Source organism: Excalfactoria chinensis, chromosome 7 (genome assembly GCF_039878825.1).
Source record: "Excalfactoria chinensis isolate bCotChi1 chromosome 7, bCotChi1.hap2, whole genome shotgun sequence".
NCBI lineage: Eukaryota > Metazoa > Chordata > Aves > Galliformes > Phasianidae > Excalfactoria > Excalfactoria chinensis.
Genome location: NC_092831.1, coordinates 8532790 through 8555610, shown reverse-complemented (window position 1 = coordinate 8555610; position 22821 = coordinate 8532790). Strand labels below are relative to the sequence as shown.

Sequence of the window (22821 nt, the reverse complement as noted above, 5' to 3'; positions counted from 1 at the left end):
ATAGCAGGAGTCTAAGGTGACCCACGCAGGCCTTTTCTCTGTTCTTGGTATCACCTTCTCTTTAGGGAAAAGATAATGGACCCTGAGAAGCTATTGCAAAGTGCAGTGCCAGAGCAGTGCTCTTCAGCTGTCAGAGGTCAAAATCTGTTCTTCAGTGCTGAAGGAAAAAACAGCTACTGAGTGGAGAATGCAGTGATGTTATAACAAAGATTTAGACTGATCCTTTGATGGCTGCTTAAAAAGTGTATCTCTTACCTTCTCACATGAAAACGCTTTCTTTGATATCTGAGACTGTATTGGCCAGACTTCCACTGCCTCTATTTTAAGGAGTTAATAAGTAGTGGGTTGTTGTTTTTTGATTGTGACAGAGTTCTTATGAATGGACAGGTCACCAGTTTGCTGGGATGGAGATGGAGGCAGCAAGAGTGAGTGAGGTTTGAAGGGGTTCTGTAATAGAGAATGTTTGTTACAGGATTATAGTGCCTGCACAGCTTTAGTAAGGCATAAAGAATGAATGGTTCCTAATGAAAAATGTTTAATCTCAACACAACACAGAAGAAGCCAAAGCACAAACACACCATCTCCAAGCTGACTTGTGACGACTTATAACTAATGAACATGCAAGAGATAGAAGTGTTACATTTAAATGCTACAAAATAAGGAATGAGTTTCATCAGCTTTATTCAATGTATTTCTGTCTGAAGTACTGAACTATCCATTTTGCTTGGAAATACATTTGGAAGCAGAAGAAGTTGAAATGTGTACTCTTTATAGATATTAATAAAATACATTTTTTTTCCCTCTTCATCCCAAGAATAATAAGTGGAAGATAGAGTGCTTTTTGGCACTAGAACTGGAAAGATCTAGGAAATGTAAGAGTAGGAAGTCAACTTGCTATTTGGATACAACATTTGGAAAATTTTATGTATGGACTAAAGAAAACGGGGTGAGAAAAACCCATCAATAATATTTATGACGTTTTTGGTCCATTTCTGGATTTAGGGTATTTTATGAACTGTTAAGATCCTTGGTAAATGAAACAACCTCTGATTTAGGTCCCTATGCTGCCGTCTTTCTATATATTAAATGACTATTATGTATAGGAAAAGACTCCTGCATTAGTTTACTGAGGAACATGCTTAATGAATTATGTTTCCCAACCTATCATTTTGTTCATACGGTGACAACTTAAACGTGGCCATTGCTTGAGAAGCTTATCTTGATAAGGAACATTTCTGAAGGGATATGCAAGGAAGGTGAGGTGGTGGGGTGGTCCTCAATGCTAAGAAGTGTTGTTTTGTTGTAGAATTCAGTGCTAGGAATAATAACATTGGGTCCCTGTTTAGTAGAGATGAGCTGACAGTTTGTCTAGATTATCTTGTAGGTCTTTTCCAAACTTTATGATCTTATGAAACTATACAGATGAGTTGGTGAGGGTTTTTTGTCCATGTTACGTATAAATCCGTCTCAGAACTGTGAAGTTTTATATTCTGCGTAGTCTTGATTGTTTTTTCATCCCTCTCTAATACTCTTTCTCTCTGTCCTGTGTGAATACTTCTAGATGTTTGACTGGATCAGCCACAACAAAGAATTGTTCCTGCAGAGTCACACGGAGATCGGCGTGAGCTACCAACATGCCCTTGACCTGCAGACACAGCACAATCACTTTGCCATGAATTCGATGGTGAGTTTGGGAGCATACTGTGATCTAATGGGTGTGTGTGTGTGTGATTGAAGTGGGCACACGGAGCTGCCTCCATTTCAAAGTGCAGGGAACCCATGAATCAGAGAAAGTCTGGCTGGGCTGTGGCAGCAGCCCTCTTTCTGGGAGGCAGTGTTGCTGTGTCCACCCAGACACTGAAATGCTCATTTCCTTGATTTAAGATAAGTATGTCCTGTGACATTTGTTTACATACTGGAGAGCAAATACCATTATTTTCTAAGTTTGTGATGTTTCTTTAACTGGGTATGAGATCTGTATGCAGTCCTTGAATAATTGATGCTTTTTCTCTCACACCCTGCTAAGGTATTTCTCAGAACCTTGGAAAAGACACTAATCAAGCTGTCAGTTGTGACCACAGTGAGATTTTGGCTATTTCAATAGCTGATCAGTTAGTCCTTTTCAATACCATTTATCTTACCATAGGATTTCTTTTTTTGTTGTTATTATTTTAAAAAAATAATTTTCCATTTATAAATTATCCATTTATAACTGCTTTGCTCTCATTCTTACCTTGCATAAAGTATTTATTCTGGACAAAATGTATTGATGTTTTGATTGTTGTGGTGGGTTAGAAACATGAACACATACGTACTACTTCAATCATACATTGTAGAGATGAGCCCTCTCCAAATGTTGTCACTACACAAAAGCTCACCCTGACTCAACCAACTGTTTCATATTCATACTGTGTGTGATCTGCCTATAGTTGCATGATGAGGGATGAGGCCTCAGACATGGGGGTTGGTGTTTAAATTTGTGGTTTACATCACTAGAGAGTCACACAAGACTATGCTACCAAAGGATAAGGTGTTCTCTGAACTATGAAAAAGAGACCCTGACCACCTAATGTTAAACTGCCCACTGCTTTCAGAGGATTGTGTTAACCCTTTTCCTCTGACTGCATTTCTGCACAGATAATTAAATTCTATGACCTAAATTTCACCTACCACTTCCACCTATTTATTCCTCAATAAACCATGTGAGAGAAATGTTTATAACATCTATTAATATGTTTATTGTGATTATAATTGAAACGAGTGCTGAAAAAAGAGGCTCTAGGCACTTGATAAGCTTGTCATCACGTTGCCATCCAGCAAAACGCAGGGTAGCGTGACTTCCATATAGCACTGCTGTTTGCAGAATCCTAACAAATAAGTTTGTCCTGGAGGTTAATACGTTAAAAATCATTTGGATTATAATAGATGTAAACTCAGTCATAATCCTTCAGAAAGCATTGTCAGAAAAGTCAAGCTGAAAGACCTCTCTTTATCCTTTTGTGGTGCTGCCTGGCATTATTTTCTAAAAATAACTGATAATCAAGCTGGGAAAGAGATAATTAATGCTAATAGAAAATTAATGAATGACAGGGAGGGTGCCACCTAATGGAAGAAAAACAGATTTTCTCCATTCTTCTGTCAGTGTCCAAGTGAATTTTTGGCAATGAAAAATACCAGACAGTGAGTCATTTGCAAAGATCCTTGGGAACCTGCTGAGCGCAAGAACCTCTTAGTGGCCCTGGCTCCTAGCAGTGCCCTCTCACCAGTGCCAAACTTGTATATTGTAGAGCTGCCCAGAAACCTTTTCTGCTGTGGGGGAATAGTGGGACAGGTGTCATACCTCCCATTTTGCTCCATTTCTGATGCAAACTGCATAAATGTTTAGTCATGTGGAGTTCTGTGTGGTTAGCATGAGTGATCCTGCAGAGAAGATTGTCTTCGTCATCTCTTATGCACACAGCATTCATGTGGAAGGGCATCAGTATTGGACACCTTCAACTCTCACCCTCTAAAGTTAAGTGAGGGATGGCACTCACTAATTAATTGGGCTGAAACATACGAGTGTGCGCAGGATTCCCTGAAAGACCTGTATGTCAGCGATATGTCTGCCCAGTGGCCTTTCCAGAGGGGATTTCAATTCCCAGGTTGCACAGGTTGGCAGGTAAGTGGGGTTTTATAACCTGTTGACATCGGCCTGTGGCATTAAAGAGGGCTGCTGCCTTGCTGAAGGCCGGGTATCCTGATTCTGGAATAGCACTGCTGTCAACAGTTTGCAATGCTTGTTATCCCCAAGAATCAGCGTTGCGAACATGAGTATGTTAGCATGCAGAAAACATCAGCTTGCTGCATAAGGGTGTTGGGCTGCATACTAGTCATCCTGACTGAGGGAAAGCATGCAGGAATCATAGAATCATAGAATCATAGAATTACTCAGGTTGGAAAAGACCTTGAAGATCATCAAGTCCAACCGCAGCCTAACCAGTAGCCTATCTCTTAAAAAACAACCACAAAAATACCACAACAACAAACCTCTGCTAAATCATATCCCTGAGTACCACATCCAAGCGGCTCTTAAACACATCCAGGGATGGCGATTCAACCACCTCCTTGGGGAGCCCATTCCAGTACCTAACCACCCTTTCTGTAAAGAAGTTCTTTCTAATATCCAACCTAAACTTGCCCTGGCGCAACTTGAGGCCATTTCCCCTCGTCCTGTCACAAGTCAGTAGTGAGAATAGACCTGCCCCACTCTCACTGTAAGAACCTTTCAGGTACTGGAAGACAGCAATAAGGTCTCCCCTCAGCCTCCTCTTCCTCAGACTAAACAGCCCCAGCTTCCTTAGTCTCTCCTCATAGGGCTGATTCTCCAAGCCCTTAACAAGCCTCGTTGCCCTTCTCTGGACCTGCTCCATTACCTCCATGTCCTTCTTGTGCTGAGGTGCCCAAAACTGGACACAGTACTCGAGGTGAGGCCTCACCAATGCTGAGTACAGGGGCAGGATGACTTCCTTAGTCCTGCTCACCACACCATTCCTGATACAAGCCAGGATGCCATTGGCCTTCTTGGCCACCTGGGCACACTGCTGGCTCATATTCAGCCGACTGTCCATCAGCACACCAAGGTCCCTTTCCGTCTGGGAGCTTTCCAGCCACACCTCCCCAAGCCTGTAGGATTGCCAGGGGTTGTTATGACCAAAATGCAGGACCCGACACTTGGCCCTGTTGAAACTCATTCCATTAACCTTGGCCCATCGATCAAGTCTATCCAGGTCTCTCTGTAGTGCCCTTCTCCCCTCAGGCAGATCAACACTCCCTCCCAGCTTAGTGTCGTCTGCGAACTTACTGAGGGTGCACTCAATCCCCTCATCCAAATCATCAATGAAGATGTTAAACAGAAGCGGCCCAAGCACCGAGCCCTGGGGGACGCCACTTGTGACCGGCCGCCAACTGGATTCCACTCCATTGACCACAACTCTCTGGGCCCGGCCATCCAACCAGTTCTTCACCCAGCGGAGCGTGCACCCATCCAAACCACGGGCAGCCAGCTTCTCTACCAGAATGTTATGGGGGACAGTGTCAAAGGCCTTACTGAAGTCCAGGTAGACCACGTCGACAGCCTTTCCCTCATCTACTAAGCGGGTCACCTTGTCATAGAATGAAATCAGGTTAGTCAGGCAGGATCTACCATTCATAAACCCATGCTGACTAGGCCTGATCCCATGGCTGACCTTTAGTTCGTCCATGATGATACCTGAGATTATCCTTTCCATAACCTTCCCAGGCACCGAGGTGAGACTGATGGGCCTGTAGCTGCCAGGATCATCTTTCCGGCCCTTTTTGAAGATAGGCGTCACATTTGCCAGTCTCCAATCCACCGGGACATCCCCAGTCAGCCAAGACTGCTGAAAAATTATGGACAGTGGTTTGGCGACCACATCCGCCAACTCACTCAGAACTCTAGGGTGCAACCCATCCGGCCCCATGGACTTATAAACATTCAGCTTTCTAAGTAGATCCAGAACCATCTCATCACGGATCACGCAAGGCTCTTTTGGTTCCCCCTTCCCGTCTACCAGTGTAGGGGGCTGCGTTCCCAGGGAGTTACAAGCATAACTATTGAAGACCGAGGCAAAGAAGGTATTAAGTACCTCAGCCTTGTCCCGATCCTCAGTGACCAAGTTGCCCTCAGAATCCAACAAGGGATGGGGATTTTCCTTAGCCTTTCTCTTGGTATTGATGTGTTTATAAAAACATTTACTATTCTCCTTAACCTTAGAAGCCAAGCTCAGTTCTAGCTGCGCCTTGGCCTTCCTAATTTTCTCCCTGCACAGCCTCACTACAAACCTGTAATCCTCATAAGTAGCTCCCCCATTCTTCCAGAGACCGTAAACTCTCTTTTTGTTCTTTAGATCAAGCCAAAGGTCTCTGGTCAGCCAGCCCGGCCTCCTCACCCGTCGGCTCATCTTTCGCGATTTTGGGACAGTCAGCTCCTGCGCCTTTAGGACAATTTCCTTAAAGTATTCCCAACCTTCCTGGGCTCCCACACTCTCCAAAGATACTCCCCAGGGGGCCCTCTCAACCATAGTCCTGAGGAGGTTGAAGTCCGCCCTCCGGAAGTCCAAGGTGGCAGTTCTGCTGACTCCCCTCCGCGGTTCGACAAGGATCGAGAAATCTAGCATTTCATGATCACTTTGTCCCAGACGGCCTCCAACCTTTACATCCCTCACCAGACCATCTCTGTTAACAAACAGCAGGTCCAGAGTTTTGTTTCCCCTCGTCGGCTCCTTCACCAACTGTGTCAGGAAGTTATCTCCCACACACTCTAGGAACCTCCGAGACTGTTCCCTGTCTGCTGTATTGTAATCCCAGCAGATGTCTGGGAAGTTGAAATCCCCCACCAGAATGAGGGGGAGTGACCTTGAGACCTCCCCCAATTGCCTATAAAGCATCTCATCCACCTCATCATCCTGGGTAGGTGGCCTGTAGCAAACTCCCACAATAACATCGGTATTGTTGGCCTTGGTTTTTATTCTGATCCATAAGCTTTCAACCCTGTCATCATCATTATTGATTTCCACGCATTCACAATCTTTTTTAACATAGAGAGCTACACCACCACCTTTCCTACCTAGCCTATTTTTTTTAAAAAGTTGGTAGCCCTCAATCACTGCACTCCATGTGTGGGAGTCATTCCACCATGTTTCAGTGACGGCAACTATATCAAAATTTTCTGAACAAACAATGGCCTCCAGCTCCTCTTGTTTATTACCCATGCTGCGTGCATTAGCATAAAGGCACCTGAGCTTGGCCTCCTTGCAATCAGCAGCAGCCCTAATAGCCTTGTGACTACTATTAGGCGTTTCCACAGCCACCAGCTTAACACCAGCCCTCGTGTTTTTCCTACAAGGAGGCAAGTCATCCTCCTCCTTCACCAAGGGCCAAGACCTTAGGGGTTTAGAAGCATACCCCTCACCTGCAAGCACAGGGACATTGCATGCAGTTTCCATTTTGGTGACCCCAGCTACTGCCCCACCCCCCTTCATAACTAGTTTAAAGCCCTCTGGATGAACCTACCCAATTCTCTCCTTAAGATCCCTTTTGACCGGTGGAGCCCAAGGTCAAAAAACCCAAACCCCTGCCGGGCACACCAAGCTCGGAGCCAGGTATTGATCTGTTGGCCCATTATATTGAATCCCTCATTCTTCCCTGAAGCAGGTGGGATAGAGTTGAACACAACTTGTGCTCCCGAACCCTTTACCTGTCGCCCCAAAGCTCTGAAATCCTTTTTCAGAGTCCTCATGGAAGTTCTGCCTACCTCATCACTACCAACTTGGAACATTAATAGGGGATAGTAGTCAGAGGGGTGGACTAGGGAAGGAAGCTTCATCCTTACATCCTTAACCCGGGCACCCGGGAGGCAGCAGACCTCTCTATGTAGAGGGTCTGGCCGACATATTGGCCCTTCTGCTCCCTTCAGCGCAGAGTCACCAATAACGATGACCCGTCGTTTTTTCTTTGATGGTGATGTTCTAATGGTGGGTGAGGAACGGATGGACTTGGGGGGCACCACCAACTGAGGAGTACTACCATCATCACCATCCGAGGACCTACTCAGCTTAGGGGGTTCCCTTTTAGGTAGTTCCTCCACCCTCTCTCCACTCACCTCCTGATTGATTTCCAGTGCCTGAAACCTATTGCTCAGGGAGAGTGGTGGACACGGGGCAGGCAGGCAGGGGGGATACCCACGACGGCGAGTTGGAATTCTCTGCCAGCCCTCCTCAGTGGTAGGGATTGTCCTCCTGTGGTAGGGCAGGGGGTCCACCACCTTCCTGGTGTTTTTTCCATACTCCTCACCCTGCTTCTTACTCCCACGTTCTCTGGTGGCCCTTAGCCGCTGCACTTCCTCCCTGAGTTCCACCACCAGGCTTAGCAGCTCGTCCACCTGCTCACATCTCACGCAGGTGGGGGCCCTGCCACCCTCCCCAGGCAGCAACAACTCCAGGCACTCCATACAGCCAGAAACCTGAACTGCGGCATTCCTGGCCTGGCCCTCTGTCTGAGTTGCCACAGTTTTGGAAGAGTAGGATCTCTTCCTGGTGGAGACCATGATTATACTGTAGTCCCAAGAACAGCAAGAAGAGCGTAGGAAAAACTAAAGGCTAATACTTACAGCCCCTGCTACTTCAGCCACTACCTATAAGCACAGCTTACTATGAGCAGAGATAGTGACTACCACGCTGGTGTAAGCTGTGGGCGGAAGCTAGCTTCCGCCCTCCTTGAGGCTCTTTAAAGCTTGTTGTCAGGTGCTGACGTTAATGACCAGCAACAACAACACGTTTGCAGGCTGTTTACAGGCTGTTTAAACTGCCCGGCAGTGTCAGCTCCACCCCGATGACTCAGGAGCCTGCCTACAGCTGACAGCTCCCCAGCACAGGCAAAGCAAGGCACTGCTACTGCCTTCACAGAAGCCTTAAACAGAGTTTTTCTTGAGGAAGAAGAACTTACTTTTGGTTTTTTCTACTCCAGATCCCTTCTACTCCAGATCCCTTGCCCAGTGCAGTCTTACCTGCTGTGTAGCTAGTCTCCGCAGAAAGTGATCAGTGGCTAGCTTCTTCTCTCCTTGAGGCTCTTTAAAGCTTGTTGTCAGGTGCTGACGTTAATGACCAGCAACAACAACACGTTTGCAGGCTGTTTACAGGCTGTTTAAACTGCCCGGCAGTGTCAGCTCCACCCCGATGACTCAGGAGCCTGCCTACAGCTGACAGCTCCCCAGCACAGGCAAAGCAAGGCACTGCTACTGCCTTCACAGAAGCCTTAAACAGAGTTTTTCTTGAGGAAGAAGAACTTACTTTTGGTTTTTTCTACTCCAGATCCCTTCTACTCCAGATCCCTTGCCCAGTGCAGTCTTACCTGCTGTGTAGCTAGTCTCCGCAGAAAGTGATCAGTGGCTAGCTTCTTCTCTCCTTGAGGCTCTTTAAAGCTTGTTGTCAGGTGCTGACGTTAATGACCAGCAACAACAACACGTTTGCAGGCTGTTTACAGGCTGTTTAAACTGCCCGGCAGTGTCAGCTCCACCCCGATGACTCAGGAGCCTGCCTACAGCTGACAGCTCCCCAGCACAGGCAAAGCAAGGCACTGCTACTGCCTTCACAGAAGCCTTAAACAGAGTTTTTCTTGAGGAAGAAGAACTTACTTTTGGTTTTTTCTACTCCAGATCCCTTCTACTCCAGATCCCTTGCCCAGTGCAGTCTTACCTGCTGTGTAGCTAGTCTCCGCAGAAAGTGATCAGTGGCTAGCTTCTTCTCTCCTTGAGGCTCTTTAAAGCTTGTTGTCAGGTGCTGACGTTAATGACCAGCAACAACAACACGTTTGCAGGCTGTTTACAGGCTGTTTAAACTGCCCGGCAGTGTCAGCTCCACCCCGATGACTCAGGAGCCTGCCTACAGCTGACAGCTCCCCAGCACAGGCAAAGCAAGGCACTGCTACTGCCTTCACAGAAGCCTTAAACAGAGTTTTTCTTGAGGAAGAAGAACTTACTTTTGGTTTTTTCTACTCCAGATCCCTTCTACTCCAGATCCCTTCTACTCCAGATCCCTTGCCCAGTGCAGTCTTACCTGCTGTGTAGCTAGTCTCCGCAGAAAGTGATCAGGAAGAGCAAGAAGAGACTGAAATTAAAGCAACCTTTTCCTGTCCACAGCTCAGCTCCTGTGATAGACTGTAGCTGTGTCTCTTGTCATGCATGGGAGCTTTGTGAGCATATAGAGAGACACAATGTAGTAAGGATGAAGCCTTTGTGATAGTTAAGACAAGTGCCAGCTGTGGTCATCAACAAACTTGGGACTGAGACTTACTTGAGCAAAGCAAATACAGAGGATGTTGGATGGTGATTCTGGAGGATAGTGGTAGGATCTTATATGCCCCTCACCTACACAGCCATATGCGCTGTACTTGGGTCGATGGGGAAGTGAGGCTGGAAATATGCATCAGGAGCATAACACTGGAGCAAAGGAGAATCTTGCTGGTGACCAAGAGATCTTCAGGAAAGAATGACCACAGATAGCTGTAATTTTTTGAGGCAAGATTTATTATTATTTTTTACCTTACATGTAAAAGGATGTTTTCTACATGTTTTCTAATAGGAAACTAGTGTCAGTGATGTTACAAATACATAGTCATGCAGTCTCTACTACAAAACTTTGATGCAACTGTCTTTCTTGGTTCAGTTGTTTGTACCACTGTTTGATCTCTGCTGGAGATTGTCAGATAATGGCTGTTGTGTATGTGACTATTTGATGATATTTATAGGGCATTAAGAGGCACTTTGGTCCCTGTGTAATGTGTACAGTTCTTTGCCTTGCATTGTCTGTTTCTAAAAGCAATGGAAATGTACAAACGTACAAATGTACAAATGTTACAAACACGTCAGTGTTTGTGTACACTGCTTTCACACATCTGGAAGCTTCTTGCATTAAAATACCCACTGATAAATACTTGTTAATTTAAGGATTAGAATTAAATAGCATAATGCAGAATATGTGAGATAGAAAACTATAGCTCTGGAGAATTTAATACTAAGCATGTATTCATTTGCATTTGTAATTATTCCTAAGTCTCTTCCTTTCATAGATTGCAAAGAGAAAATGCCAGAAATTCTTTCCTGTTCCATTACTATAAATGGTAACATAGGTAGTTGTATCCCTCAGACCCGTTTGGCATCCCAGATGTGGTAAATTGATCCACCTGAGTCTGAAAAATTAAGAGTCAGTGGGTTTTAATAAACACAAACATTCACACCTGTTGAACCCCTGAGCTTTCTCATGCTAATTACAATACTCAAATATTTAGCTACTTTGCTCAAAATCCAAGACGTGGAGATTGGTTTAAGAATAAAGGCATTTTAAACCTGGTTAAATGACATGGCATCTTTTTAAATGTAAGTCTTTTAGTTTCCGAGTCTGTAGGGTGAACTAGATTACATGATTCAGTTTTTCTCTGGAGATTTGCTGTGTTATTGTAGCTTCGGTAGGAATTTGCTTTATAATTTAACTGGGTCTTTTCTGAGCAGATGTCAGTCTCAGCAACTGTTAGATTGCAAATAAATTTGCTATCATGAATCTGAATAACAAGATCTTAAAACACTCTTTTTGAGTGTGAGGTTTTGGATTGTGTGATGTTTTGTCTTGGTTTTGGCTTTTTTTCTTCAATATATTAAAATCAATCTTGAGAGAAGAGTGGAAAAGGAGCATGTAGAGGAGAATGGTGTTGTGTTTTGTAGGGGAAAAAATGTACAGACTTTAACAGAAGTTGGTTCAAATCTGGGGTCTTTAAGGTATTTTGTTTTTCTTTCTGTTAGTGCCTAATGTTCTTTAGGCCTGTCATAACTAACAAGAGTTACAATGCTTTTCTCAGTTCCTCTGGTGTTTATTTGGTCATGTCTTTTGCCATGTGCTCTTCCTTATAGACCCTTACAGGCATTTTGTGACCAAAGCTCCCTTATGGAAAAACAATTTTACTTTAACCAATAATAATTCTTCCTTTTAAGTGAACAACATGGCATATGGAATGTGGAAAAGTCATATATTTGAGGTAATAAACTGTGCTGTGGTATTTTTCTTTCAAATAAAGACCATAGATACTCTTCCTGTAATTCAAGGCAACGCTTGTTTTCACTTCAGTTTCAAGATAAATTATGTTAGTCTTTATCACAGCTGTATAATATTTATACTGAAGCAGTACTTCTTCTCATGAAGACGAATATTTAGCTTCACTATTTTGCGAAGAATCTCATTAATCTAGTCAGTTTGATTGAGTAATACCGAAGCACCGGAGCTTTTCCCTTACCACTCTGATCGTAGCTCTGTACTTGGATAGATGGCATACATATCACTTGTTCTAACTGAGGTTGCTCGTATTTCCTTTGCCAGGACTGTTTTATGCCTGGATCTGTTAACCTCCTTAAAGAGTGAATTATCACTTTCCATGGAGCTTACATAAATATAGCACTGCTCAGTGTTGGCAGTGCTGCCCATCCGGCTGTCAGGGAGTTAGTGGTCTAACACTAGATGGAGATGCATATCATCTTAAGAAAGTCACAGAATATTTCATACAAATTACAATTACTTTGTAAAGGCTAATAAGGTCCTTTGAAAAAAAAAAAATATATCCCATCATTTATATTAAAAGAACAATATCTTTCTATGTGTAGGCTGAGCTAAAATGCCATCCAACATTATTCTGCAACATGCTAAATGCAGTCGGTCTTCTTATAGAAACATAAAGGTCTTAAAGATATCTCATGAGATTATTTTATCACTGAAACATTCTGCTTTCAATTTATGTGTTAGGTTCACATCACAGATGGTTTCTAAACTCATGGTGAGAGCTTTCGTTTTCTTCCTCAACAATCAAATTTTGCCTTCAATTAAACTGCAAAACTCCATGTTCACTCTGCCATTGCAGTGTCTCAGCCATTTCTCTAGGAAAGGAGGTGAACACAGCCAAATTTCTTGTAAAGTTACTGCTTCTAACTGCTCATTTTTCTTTCCAGAGTGCAAGGTGTTCTCTATGTATGTGTGATAGAAGAAAGCATCACTCCAGCAAGAGTTGGAGGGCTTAATTAAGAGGGAAGAACTCTCAGCATGCCCTTTAGATGATCAGGTCTCTATTAGTGCTTTGTTTCCCTGTGAGATCACAGGGAAGAGATCATTGCACAACTGAATCGCCACTACTATCAGTGCTTATTGTCAACCTAAGAAGTGTGAGGGACTTGAGTGATGATAACAAACGCTGGAAAGAACAGCTATGTTTTAGACATTAATTATAAGAATTAAGGCCTTGTTTAGGCCACAGGAGTGGACTAAGACTTGGTGGACAAAATGAGGTATTCTACACTTGAATGGCATTGCACATGAGAAAGACTTGTGCATATTATGCTACTGATGGACATGTGAAGGAATGTTTCTTTTGTTGTGTTTGTTTGTCAAGTGTTCTTTAGGAGCAAAAAGTCCACTTTGTTGCCCTAAATTTCACAGTCGATAGAAGAGAATGAAAAAATAACTTTTAAGATGGTGACTGCTTTTGGAAACTGCAAATATATGTAAGGTTTTCTCAGTGATAAAGATTAGCAAAAACTTGGTTGTCCCCCAGTTTCAATACAACAGAATGTCAACTGTAGTGCTTTTGCCCTTGCTTCTAGACATTAATATATTGTTTTCTCATAGTTTACCTAATGTACTTCTGTGTAGCCATAAATCAGTGATCCGCTGCAGTACTCTTTGGGGATATCTCTCTTCTATGAAGAAAAATAGCTTGTAGGAAAAAAGAAAAAAAAGCTTGGACTTAGTTATATATTTAAAGTGAAGCTCTCTATGAACCCGCTAGTTGTGGATTTTCCAACCTAAAGGAAAAATAAAGTCACAGACATTGGTTGCTCAATTTAATTTTTTATTATTTAATTTTAGGATCAAAAGATCTGTGTAACTGTAATACAGAAACTCCCCATTCATTCCATTTTTACAGATGAACAAACCAGAGGGAAGGGAAGTTTTAACTTCCCTAGATTTTTTGTTCCATTTTACTCGGAACATTACACATTGGCAGATCAAGATGAAAGCAAATGGCTTACAATTTTACTCTATTCCATGATGGGAAAATAAGTGTCTTGCAATTTTTGTGGATTGTGGTCTGTTAAATGTTTTTTGTTATTGTTTTCTTTTTCTCCCCAAATTAAATTCTCGAGTGCTTTGAAGCCATATTGAATTTTATTCCAACCCACAGCAGCAATCCAAATCTCCTTCACAGTCTTGACCCCATTTTTTCCCCAGTAATGGTGACAGTGTACCGAGATAAGAAACAAAATGTCTGATAGGATGTGCCATTTGAGATTTTTAGTCAAATCATTCCCACACCTTGGGTTTCTTTGAGACCTTGGACCAGTACTGTATGTTCAAGGCCCATGTCAGTGTCACTTAATCACTGAGATATGAGAGACAAAGTGGATGAAAGGGGTACCTATGTCACAGAGTGGGAGATATCCACATGGCACTACCAACTGGAACTGTGCAGAAGAGCACATCACATCTGAGTCTGCACTTGGATCCATTTATCACTCAGGAAGCAACAGAGGAAGTTTTGGATCCTCTTGTTTCCTGAGCCAGTTCCACTTGGTGCACTGAGAACGGAGGTGTGAGCAGGTGACACCCGTGCAGCTCCTTGCATTCTCTTGGAAGAGGGATGGAGTTGGTGGGTTGACTACAGCACGGGTTGGTGCTCTGTCATCAAAAAGCCCCATCTAGGAAAATGAAATTTCCTCAGTGAAAATCTTCATCTCTGTATAAACACATTACAAACAGACATAAGGACATAGAAATCTCCCTAACTTGAAAAACAGACTCTAGGAACGTCTGCTGTATTTCAAGTAAGCTTACCTCTACCCTTCTACCAGTTAGTGCATCTATATGCTGTGGCTACAGAAAACCAAGGAATTCACAGTTGTTTTCCTCCTACTGGATAATGCCCACCATATTGCAATATCTGAGATAATTCAGCAGGGAAAAACAAAAAACAAAATGAAAAAAAAGAAAAGAGGAAACCTATTATTTTTCTCATGTAATCAAAATGTATTGATATCAACTTCTCTTTCTCTTCAAACTAGACAGTGCCCCATGTCTTTAGTTGGTACAACTCATCTAGCCTTATGCAGCTACACTGCTTTTTTACCACAGTAATTGACCTGATAAACTGTGAAGTTGTCTTGGCTCAGGATCAGACCTGAAGACTTTCTGAGAGAAAGGCTTAAATGTTTATTAAAGTGGCACTTAGAGGTGTTTGGAAGTTTGAGCACCAGCTGCAATCAAATCACAATAATTTTTTAAGTATATGTAAAACTCTGGAATAATTTTGATCATTTTTCTTCTAAGTGTACAGAGGAAAAAAAAATAGTCTTTATTTCTTTAAAATTGATCTGACTACATTTAGAGAAATGGAAATTTTGAGAAAGATGATCATTTCCATGGAAACTCATTTTCCTACAGAATATCCTTATGGGCCCCTTTAGGACTTTTCCATTTGTTGATGCTGCGTGTCTATAAAGGATTGTCAGAGTTCTCAAAGGATAGAAAGCAAACATTTCCTTTATTAATACGTGGACTTAGCTTTGAGAAATGTGAAGTAAGTCAGTAGAAACATCAAGAAGCAATAAGTAAACCCTCACAGATGAGTAAACAGCTAATGCATGGCAAATGATTTTACTTAAATACATACAGGAACAAACAAACAGAAGAAGAGGAGAGATAACTAAGTGGTAGATAATAGCATGCATATGCAAAAACATTCCTGTGGGATGCAGCTTTAGAGGGGAAGGTAGTAGGCCTGCTATTAGCACATATGTAAAAGGATGGTTGATTACTCTCACTGAACTGCTCGGCTTTGCTCCAGCTGGTGGTGTTTGGAATTTGTAATGAAGGCAGAGGGTGGTCACGGTTCTTCCTGCTCTTTATTTATGTGTGATTTCTAATTTTCAGAACGCCTATGTCAACATCAATCGGATCATGTCTGTTGCATCCAGGCTGTCTGAGGCAGGCCATTACGCTTCCCAGCAAATTAAACAAATTTCTACGCAGCTGGATCAAGAGTGGAAGAGTTTTGCTGCAGCTCTGGATGAACGCAGCACCATCTTAGCCATGTCTGCTGTCTTTCACCAGAAAGCTGAACAGGTGAGCTACTTTTGTGACTAGCAAATTGATTTACTGGCAACTTGATAACAGTGATGCTGCAGTTACTACCTGATGGTTTGGGGCTTATTTGCAGTTAGATTCTCGCTCTTAGTCCAGCAGTGTTTCAAACACAAAAAGCAACATATCCCTCCACAGAAATCAGCATGCGTTGCTTGTGGGTAAGAAAATATTTTTAGGCCTTAGTGATGAGAGAGAATCGAATGATACCTGAAGTACACTTATGTTATAACATGCTGCCTTATTTCTGTTGCCTAATTTTCGTTCAGGGTTGTGGGTAAAGGTAGGAGCATTATGGTCAGGAAAACAAGTATCAGCATTCATATGTACATGGATTGCACTGTAATTAGTACTTCTTATTTATTTCCATGGAAACTACAATAGATACAAAGAGCGCAATAATTATGTTTAATAGAGCAAATTTCTCAGCAACAAAGCACTGTTTTTTATCTTAGTCACTACCATTAGCTGTGCGTTTTCACCAGCAATGAATGAGAGCCTGCATGCCATGCTTGTAAAAATTTGCACCAGTAGAGGTAATCAGTGATGGTTCAGCTTTGATCCATTTGCTGATTGTGTTTGTTTCCTGTTTTAAAACACAGCTTTGGGAGCTCTCTTCAGTGCTCTTGTATACTTGTTTTTTTTCCAAGTAGTTTTTTTTTTTACAGCAACAAAGTGGCTGTGCTTGATATTTATATACTGCCCACATTTCAAGTGGTTGAATATTTTTAAGCCAGAAATCACGCTTCGTGGGTTAGTGTAGGGGAACAGCTGAGTCACAGCCTGAACCACTGATTGAGCACCTGGGGAAAGGACCCCCCCCCCCCCCCCCATCAGTCCTGGGAGCACAGGTGAAGGCAATTCAGCTGTGTGGCTTAAAGGGATGGAGCCTGGCTGTACCTCTCTTAGACTCCCTATTTAAGGGCTGACTGCTGCTGGGGAAGGATCTCTGGTTGGAGATCCCTTCCTTGTGGAGTTTTCTCTTTGAGCCTGGATCTTTGCAGATGGGTGAGCTTTTTTTTCCTGTTTGTCCCTTTTGCCATCTTTGGCTATTTCACTCTTGTATTGCCTTTCTACTGCATTCGTCTTTCCAACTGTAACAGAATGTGTGTATGGAAATGTTTAGACTTTCTTTATTTGTTTCTTACTGAAGAATTACATATTTGTCTTTATTTTTTATTTCTTACTGACAAGAGGTCATAACATGCAGCAGTTATTCACCCCACTATGCACTTAATGATGTAGGTGCTCATGTAGGTACAGATGCTGATGGGCCTGTTATCCTAACAAGGTAACTTGTCCAAGTACTTTCACCTCTGTACACAGTGGGTGCTGGGAAATTTAGGTGCAGGCTTCATATTGATCTTTGTCAGTCATTGTTTGTTCATAAAAATAGAAAAAAATATATCCAGTCTATATACAGAGAGAGAATGGATAAAGCCTTATGAATGAATGAGTTATTGTTTGTTGGGCACTTGCTTTTTTTATGAGCCATCCCATGTTTTTCTGAAGTGTCAATCTTATTTGCAATTTAAGAGGAGTTGCTAAGGTATTTTGTAGGATGAAAGACAATAAAACAAGTCGCTGCACTGAACTGCCTGTCAGTTAGAGGTGAGGTTTTTTGTCATCTTGCTCTTTGAACACTGTCAAAGTGGATATTTTGCCTCAGCCTTAACTTGAGAAAGACTAGACTAATGTCACTTTCAGCTTTGGCTCTTTTTTCTATACAATTGAATGGATGGGTCTGAAAAAAAGAAAAAACAGTCCTCCCTTGGCACTTCTATAAAAGGAACTGAGGTTTGTACTGCCTGATAGAAGCAAGTCTCTCATTATTAAGCAGACAGGAGAATTCGCTAATTTGAGCAGCAGTCGCTCCTCTCTTTCAATAAGAGACAATTCAATGAGAGATAAGTGCTGACTGCTAGCTCAGACTGATGGGAAAAAAAGAGAAGTGGGAGTCAGTGTGTCCATTAGCCAAGACTGAACTGTTGGTCTTGCTTCAGTTACTCTGGTAGTATAAACCAATGACTTGCTCTCTAATAATGTAATAATTCGACCTCTATATAGTATAAAAAGTGAGGTGTTGGGGATTTGTTTTTTAACTCAGCCTGTGATCTATTGAGCATTCATTCCTAATGTGATCCTTAATTATTTGGCATCACCAGAAGTTGTGGTGGGTTTTTTTTGTATTTGTTTTATAATTCAAATCATGGCTTCCTCATTTTACAGTAAATAAGGCTTAAATCTCTAAAGCAATGATGTAGATAAACCCACAGCTTCCCCTGCTGCAGATCAGATCTTGATTTTGCTCCCTTTGTTCTGTTGCTAATGGAAGTCTCGATGCGGATCCAACCAGTTTTCCCACAGCATGCTTCTTAACAGTCTGCTATGCAGATTCTTTCCTTCTCCAGCACGATAAGCTGCTACCATCTCTTTATTCAGTGCTTCCTACTGATTGAAGTTCCCTGTGATGCCAACAGGAAGAAAGTCTAGTAGGATCATAATCTTTCAGCCTCTGGCACGCCACAGCCCACAAGGAAATTGTTGGCTTTGGGCAGAGATTTATGAAAAGTTCTCCGATCTCATAATATGCAAGCTGAGCAGGAAATAACTTGTTTTTCAAGGTCTCTTCCTAAAGACCCCACACAGCACACTGCACAATTTGTCTGTCTTGGAAGGATGAAAGGCTGAGTCAACTGTGCTGGGAATTGAACCTCACATCTGTCTTCACATGCCTCAGAATCACGTTGCTTTCCCGGCTCTCACAGCAGATACATGTGGCATGTTGAATTGAACTTGGCTGAATGAGTTCCTGTATCAAAGGCTGGTTTTTGCTTTGTTTCTTTCTTTTCCTCCTTCTCTGTATGTCTTGATGCATGCATGTGTCTTTCTTAATATTTTCAAATGTATTTTAAACATACCTACCCATTATCAAGAAAATGGGGCAGGAAAGAAACAATGAATCTTGCCAATTTAGCCTCCAGCCAAGCTTCCTTCAGCATGTGTGCTTGATTGAAAGCTGGCAAACTAAGTTCCAAACACTTGCTATGTCCAGGTGAAGGTACAAGTCAGGATACTCAGTGAAGTGCCCAATGTCCTTCCACACTGCCTGCTACAATTTTTTTCTTCTGCTAGCATGAAGTTCTAGTGCAAAATAGAATCTGCTTGTATATATTTAGGTATATCAGAAGCATTGCAAGGGAATGTAGGATGATATACCTCATCTCAGTGTGATTTTGAGAGCACTGTGCTGAGTTGCACTGAGGAGGTTCTGGCCCACTGACTGCCAGGTGGGGGAAGCAGACATACCAGGTGTCCTCCCTTCCTTGGCTGTGATCTCTGATTGCGTGCTGCATTATTAATAAGGCGCTCACTCTACAGATCCTGTCAGAACAAACAAATTAATGTCTTCAATCAGCTGAGAGATCTAAACCAATTAATTCTGGGTCAGAGTCTACTCTCAGAAGTGCACAAGCAGGATTACTGTTTAAAGGAGTAGGCGCTGAGTGCATGTGCTAGATATTTATGGTGGTTCTCTGCAAACTGACCCACAGCCATTTGTATTACCTTCCTCCCTAGCCAGGGAGACCTCTGTGCTCATCTCTGCCTCGATCCCTCTGAGCACTGCTGTTTGAGAAAAGGAAGTGAAAAAGAGAGAAGAAGGAGGGGAAAAAAGGGATGAGGAGTCTGAGGAAAAGAAGGAAAGAAAAAGACAGTTAAGATCTTTAAGATCCAAGGCTGACTTCAGCATTAGATAGGGAAAGGAAGTTCTGGAAGCAACATCACAACATCAGGAAATATGCAGTTAGTCTCTCACCCTGCACCCCTCCAAAAAAACAAAAGCCTAACCCAAAATAATTATATGTGTATATCAATGGATATATTAGGCCGCTAAGGCCTAAAAAGAGTTTCATTGCTCTCTTTCCATCGTCCCCACAGCCCTCCTGCATCCGCCCCAGCATGGCAAAGGCAGTCTAGAGTCTGATTTTAATTTCTCTGAGACCTGTGAAATCATCCTGCTTAACCTGCAGTTTTTATGCATAGGCCTAAGCAGTAAGCAAGGACTGTGTGAAAAAACAAAATAACATGGGCTACAAAATGTCAGCTGTATTTTAGAGTTTCTGTATAATCCAGAATAGGAATTACAGAGGAGAGCTAGTGAGAAGTGGCCTAAGAATCCACTAGTGCTGGACCTAATTGTGATGTTAATGGATAGGTTATGAGCCTGTAGCAAGTGTGGGCTGTTACCTTAAAGTTACTTTCTGGTTAAATCAGAGGCACAAAGGTATCTCAGAAAAGAATTTTCTTAATCTTTCTTCAGATCCTGATATGCATGTACAATTATTGGAGCCTGTCATTTCAGCTCTTATGCTCCCACTAGAAGCTATTCCAGTCTGTGGGCTAACTGGAAATTTAAGCAGTTAATTTCAATTATAGTGGTCCTTTCTTGTGTTCCAGTTTCACAGTAGTAGCTTTAAATGTGTCTTTTTTCTTAACTCAAGCAATGATTTTGTCACATGAATATATTTCTATCATGAACAGTTACATAGGCTAAAGTTGCTTGATTCCACCACACTAAGTTACAAATAATAAATATTGACATAACTGCTTTTTTTTTTATATATACACAAAACACCCAGCTTGATAGTTTGGTGGTATGAAGTAATACTTGTCAGAGATCCTTGAAACATAACTTACTGTCCCTCCATGAACTCCACACACCAACAGGCCGCTTTTCTTACAGCTTCTTAAAAGAGAAGACATCAGCTGCTCCTGATTGTGGTAGGAGGGAACTGCTGATGTAGTTATTGATGTGACATTGCCTGTGTGCAATAGACATACAGAAGAAAGGTAGATGTGAGACAGCCAGGTAGTGATGTGGTTAGGTGCATAGAATCTACTTGAGGTGTTTCCCACCTACTGTGCAAAGCATGCTCTGGGGATACGGCAGTATAGGAGTAACAAGACAGTAAGAGCCTTGTACAAAAAATGGATAGAATTCAGCTGTTGAGACAAGAGCTGTGTGATTCTGGCAGCAGGAGCACTGATCTGTAAGGTGTCAAAATCTTATGTACCTCATGGTTGTCACAGAGAACATGTAACAGCCCCAGAAGGGACTGGCCTTGGCTCCATACCCTTAAAACTGACTTAAAACTGGAATTGATGTGAATTCCACCAGCTCAGCAAAAAATAAGGCAAATTCAGCTTTATGGAGAGTTGTTTCAGAGGTTTTGTCTGAAGAGATCTGACAGAGGACCTGGTGCCCTTGCCTGCAGTCTCCTAGGAAGCATAGTGGTAGATTTTACCTTGTAGACATGAATGTTTAGGGTGTTATCTTTGTTGTTGAATCTCTGTATTTACAGTGCAAACACTTTACAGCCTTGATTACACAGCAGCACAGTGAATAGCATTACGGTGTTAATAAAAAAGGATGTTGATGCCTGAGTGGAACTGAAACTCTTTACTTTGAATCTCACAACCCGTCACTCTGTGAGGAGTTCTTTACTAAGAAGCCACAGTTGAGCACTATGGCATGCTGGTTTGACAAAAAGATGGAGGAAGAGAAAATACTAATGAGTAATGAGGTGACATCAGGCAGTTAGTACAGACTAAACATGAGCACGGTAGCCACTATGTCATTGGAGTAGGCCCTGCTTAAAGGAAGAAGACAGGAACTTTAGAGACTAGGTTCTACCTTTCTTTTACAGAATAGGCAACACCTAGGAGACCTTCCCTAATTTGTTCTGCTAAAGAGCATCAGTACAGCTCTGGAGGCCTTTGAGAGTGGAAAATTGTTTTCCATCCCTCTTCTCCCCAAGCCCGTTCAGTTTCTGGCTTTCTGTTACGGCTTCCAACTAAGGTGCTAAACCATATCAATTGCAAAGACAGTGCCTTTTTTTCTCCCTTTTTGTGGATCTTTGCCCACCAGGAACTGGACTGAGACCAGGAGCTCATTTTGAACTGGCTGCTTAACAGCTATCAGATGGTAATAGTATCTGATCACTGCTGACCTGGGCTGGGACCAAGTGTGTGACCCTGAGGTTAAAGCCTTGGTATCCTATTAGCAATTCCACTGAGCTGGCACTGAGCTGGAAGCTGCTTGAATACAGACCGTCTGCTTTTCACTAGAATGAATGTCAGTATTGATTGTAATGGAAGTTTTCTATCGCTCAAATTAGAGTTAAGTACAGGTGAGTGACCAAGGGATGTTTGATGACTGAGGTGATGGCAAATACAGCTGGATCTTCCTGTGCTTCACACTGATGCTTTTTCCCAAATATTGCAGGCTCCCTGCTCAATATACAAAGACTCTTAGAATGGGTGTTGTCTGAACCTGGTTAAAAAAAGCATTTGTTTTTAATTAAGAAGAAACAGAAAACATTCCTTTGAATAGAGGTTCTCTTCAGGAGGTAACAGGAGTATGCCTTTCTGGTGTCTTCAAAAGGACCTGTTTATAACTGTTACGTTCTCCTCAGTTCAGGCTGCAATTGTTAATGGCATACTCAGTTTTCTGAAGCTGTTATGGTGTTCTGCATCACTGTTGCTCATTGTTTCTGCAATTGTTTCAGTTCCTTTCAGGTGTGGATGCCTGGTGTAAAATGTGCAGTGAAGGAGGCCTCCCCTCAGAAATGCAAGACCTGGAGCTGGCCATCCATCATCATCAGTCTCTGTATGAACAAGTAACACAGGCTTACACAGAGGTATGTGCTTCCCAGAGGAGAATGTGAGTGTCAAATGCAAACAGATACTTGACTACGTTTGGGAAGTCAGCTTTTCTGGGAGAGGAAAAAAAAAGAAAGTAGGTTTGCTTTTCATTATTGCAACTCTTCCCAATAAGTCAGAACTATCTGCTCCCAAACTGGGGATTCCCAGTAGTCTTCTTGCAAGGGCCCGCCAGGGCTTTTCAGGAGCAGGAGGTTGTGTGAGCAAACAGAACGTTCCCATTGGCCTCTGGTTGGAACTGTGAATTTTGTGCGCGTGTCTAATCAGAAACTAAGGTTCTCTGATTGCACTTTAAAATACCTCTAAAAATGATAAGAAAAATTACAGAAGCCTTCTTTAATATGCATATTGCTTTTGCTGATGCTTC

At 42.4% G+C, this 22821-nt stretch overlaps 1 protein-coding gene across 9 annotated transcripts in view; it reads left to right on the top strand.

Moving 5' to 3' along the window:
• The window catches only part of KALRN (kalirin RhoGEF kinase), a 435213-nt gene that overhangs the window by 197782 nt on the left and 214610 nt on the right, over nucleotides 1-22821 (top strand). For 8 of the 9 annotated variants that reach the window (XM_072341566.1, XM_072341563.1, XM_072341565.1 and 5 more), the window contains 3 exons: nucleotides 1562-1684; nucleotides 15522-15713; nucleotides 22301-22432. In XM_072341566.1, the coding sequence (XP_072197667.1) occupies nucleotides 1562-1684; nucleotides 15522-15713; nucleotides 22301-22432 (447 nt within the window). Of the gene's footprint in view, nucleotides 1-1561; nucleotides 1685-15521; nucleotides 15714-16632; nucleotides 16740-22300; nucleotides 22433-22821 lie in introns of those variants that run through there. The other variant, XM_072341567.1, reaches the window with a different exon arrangement.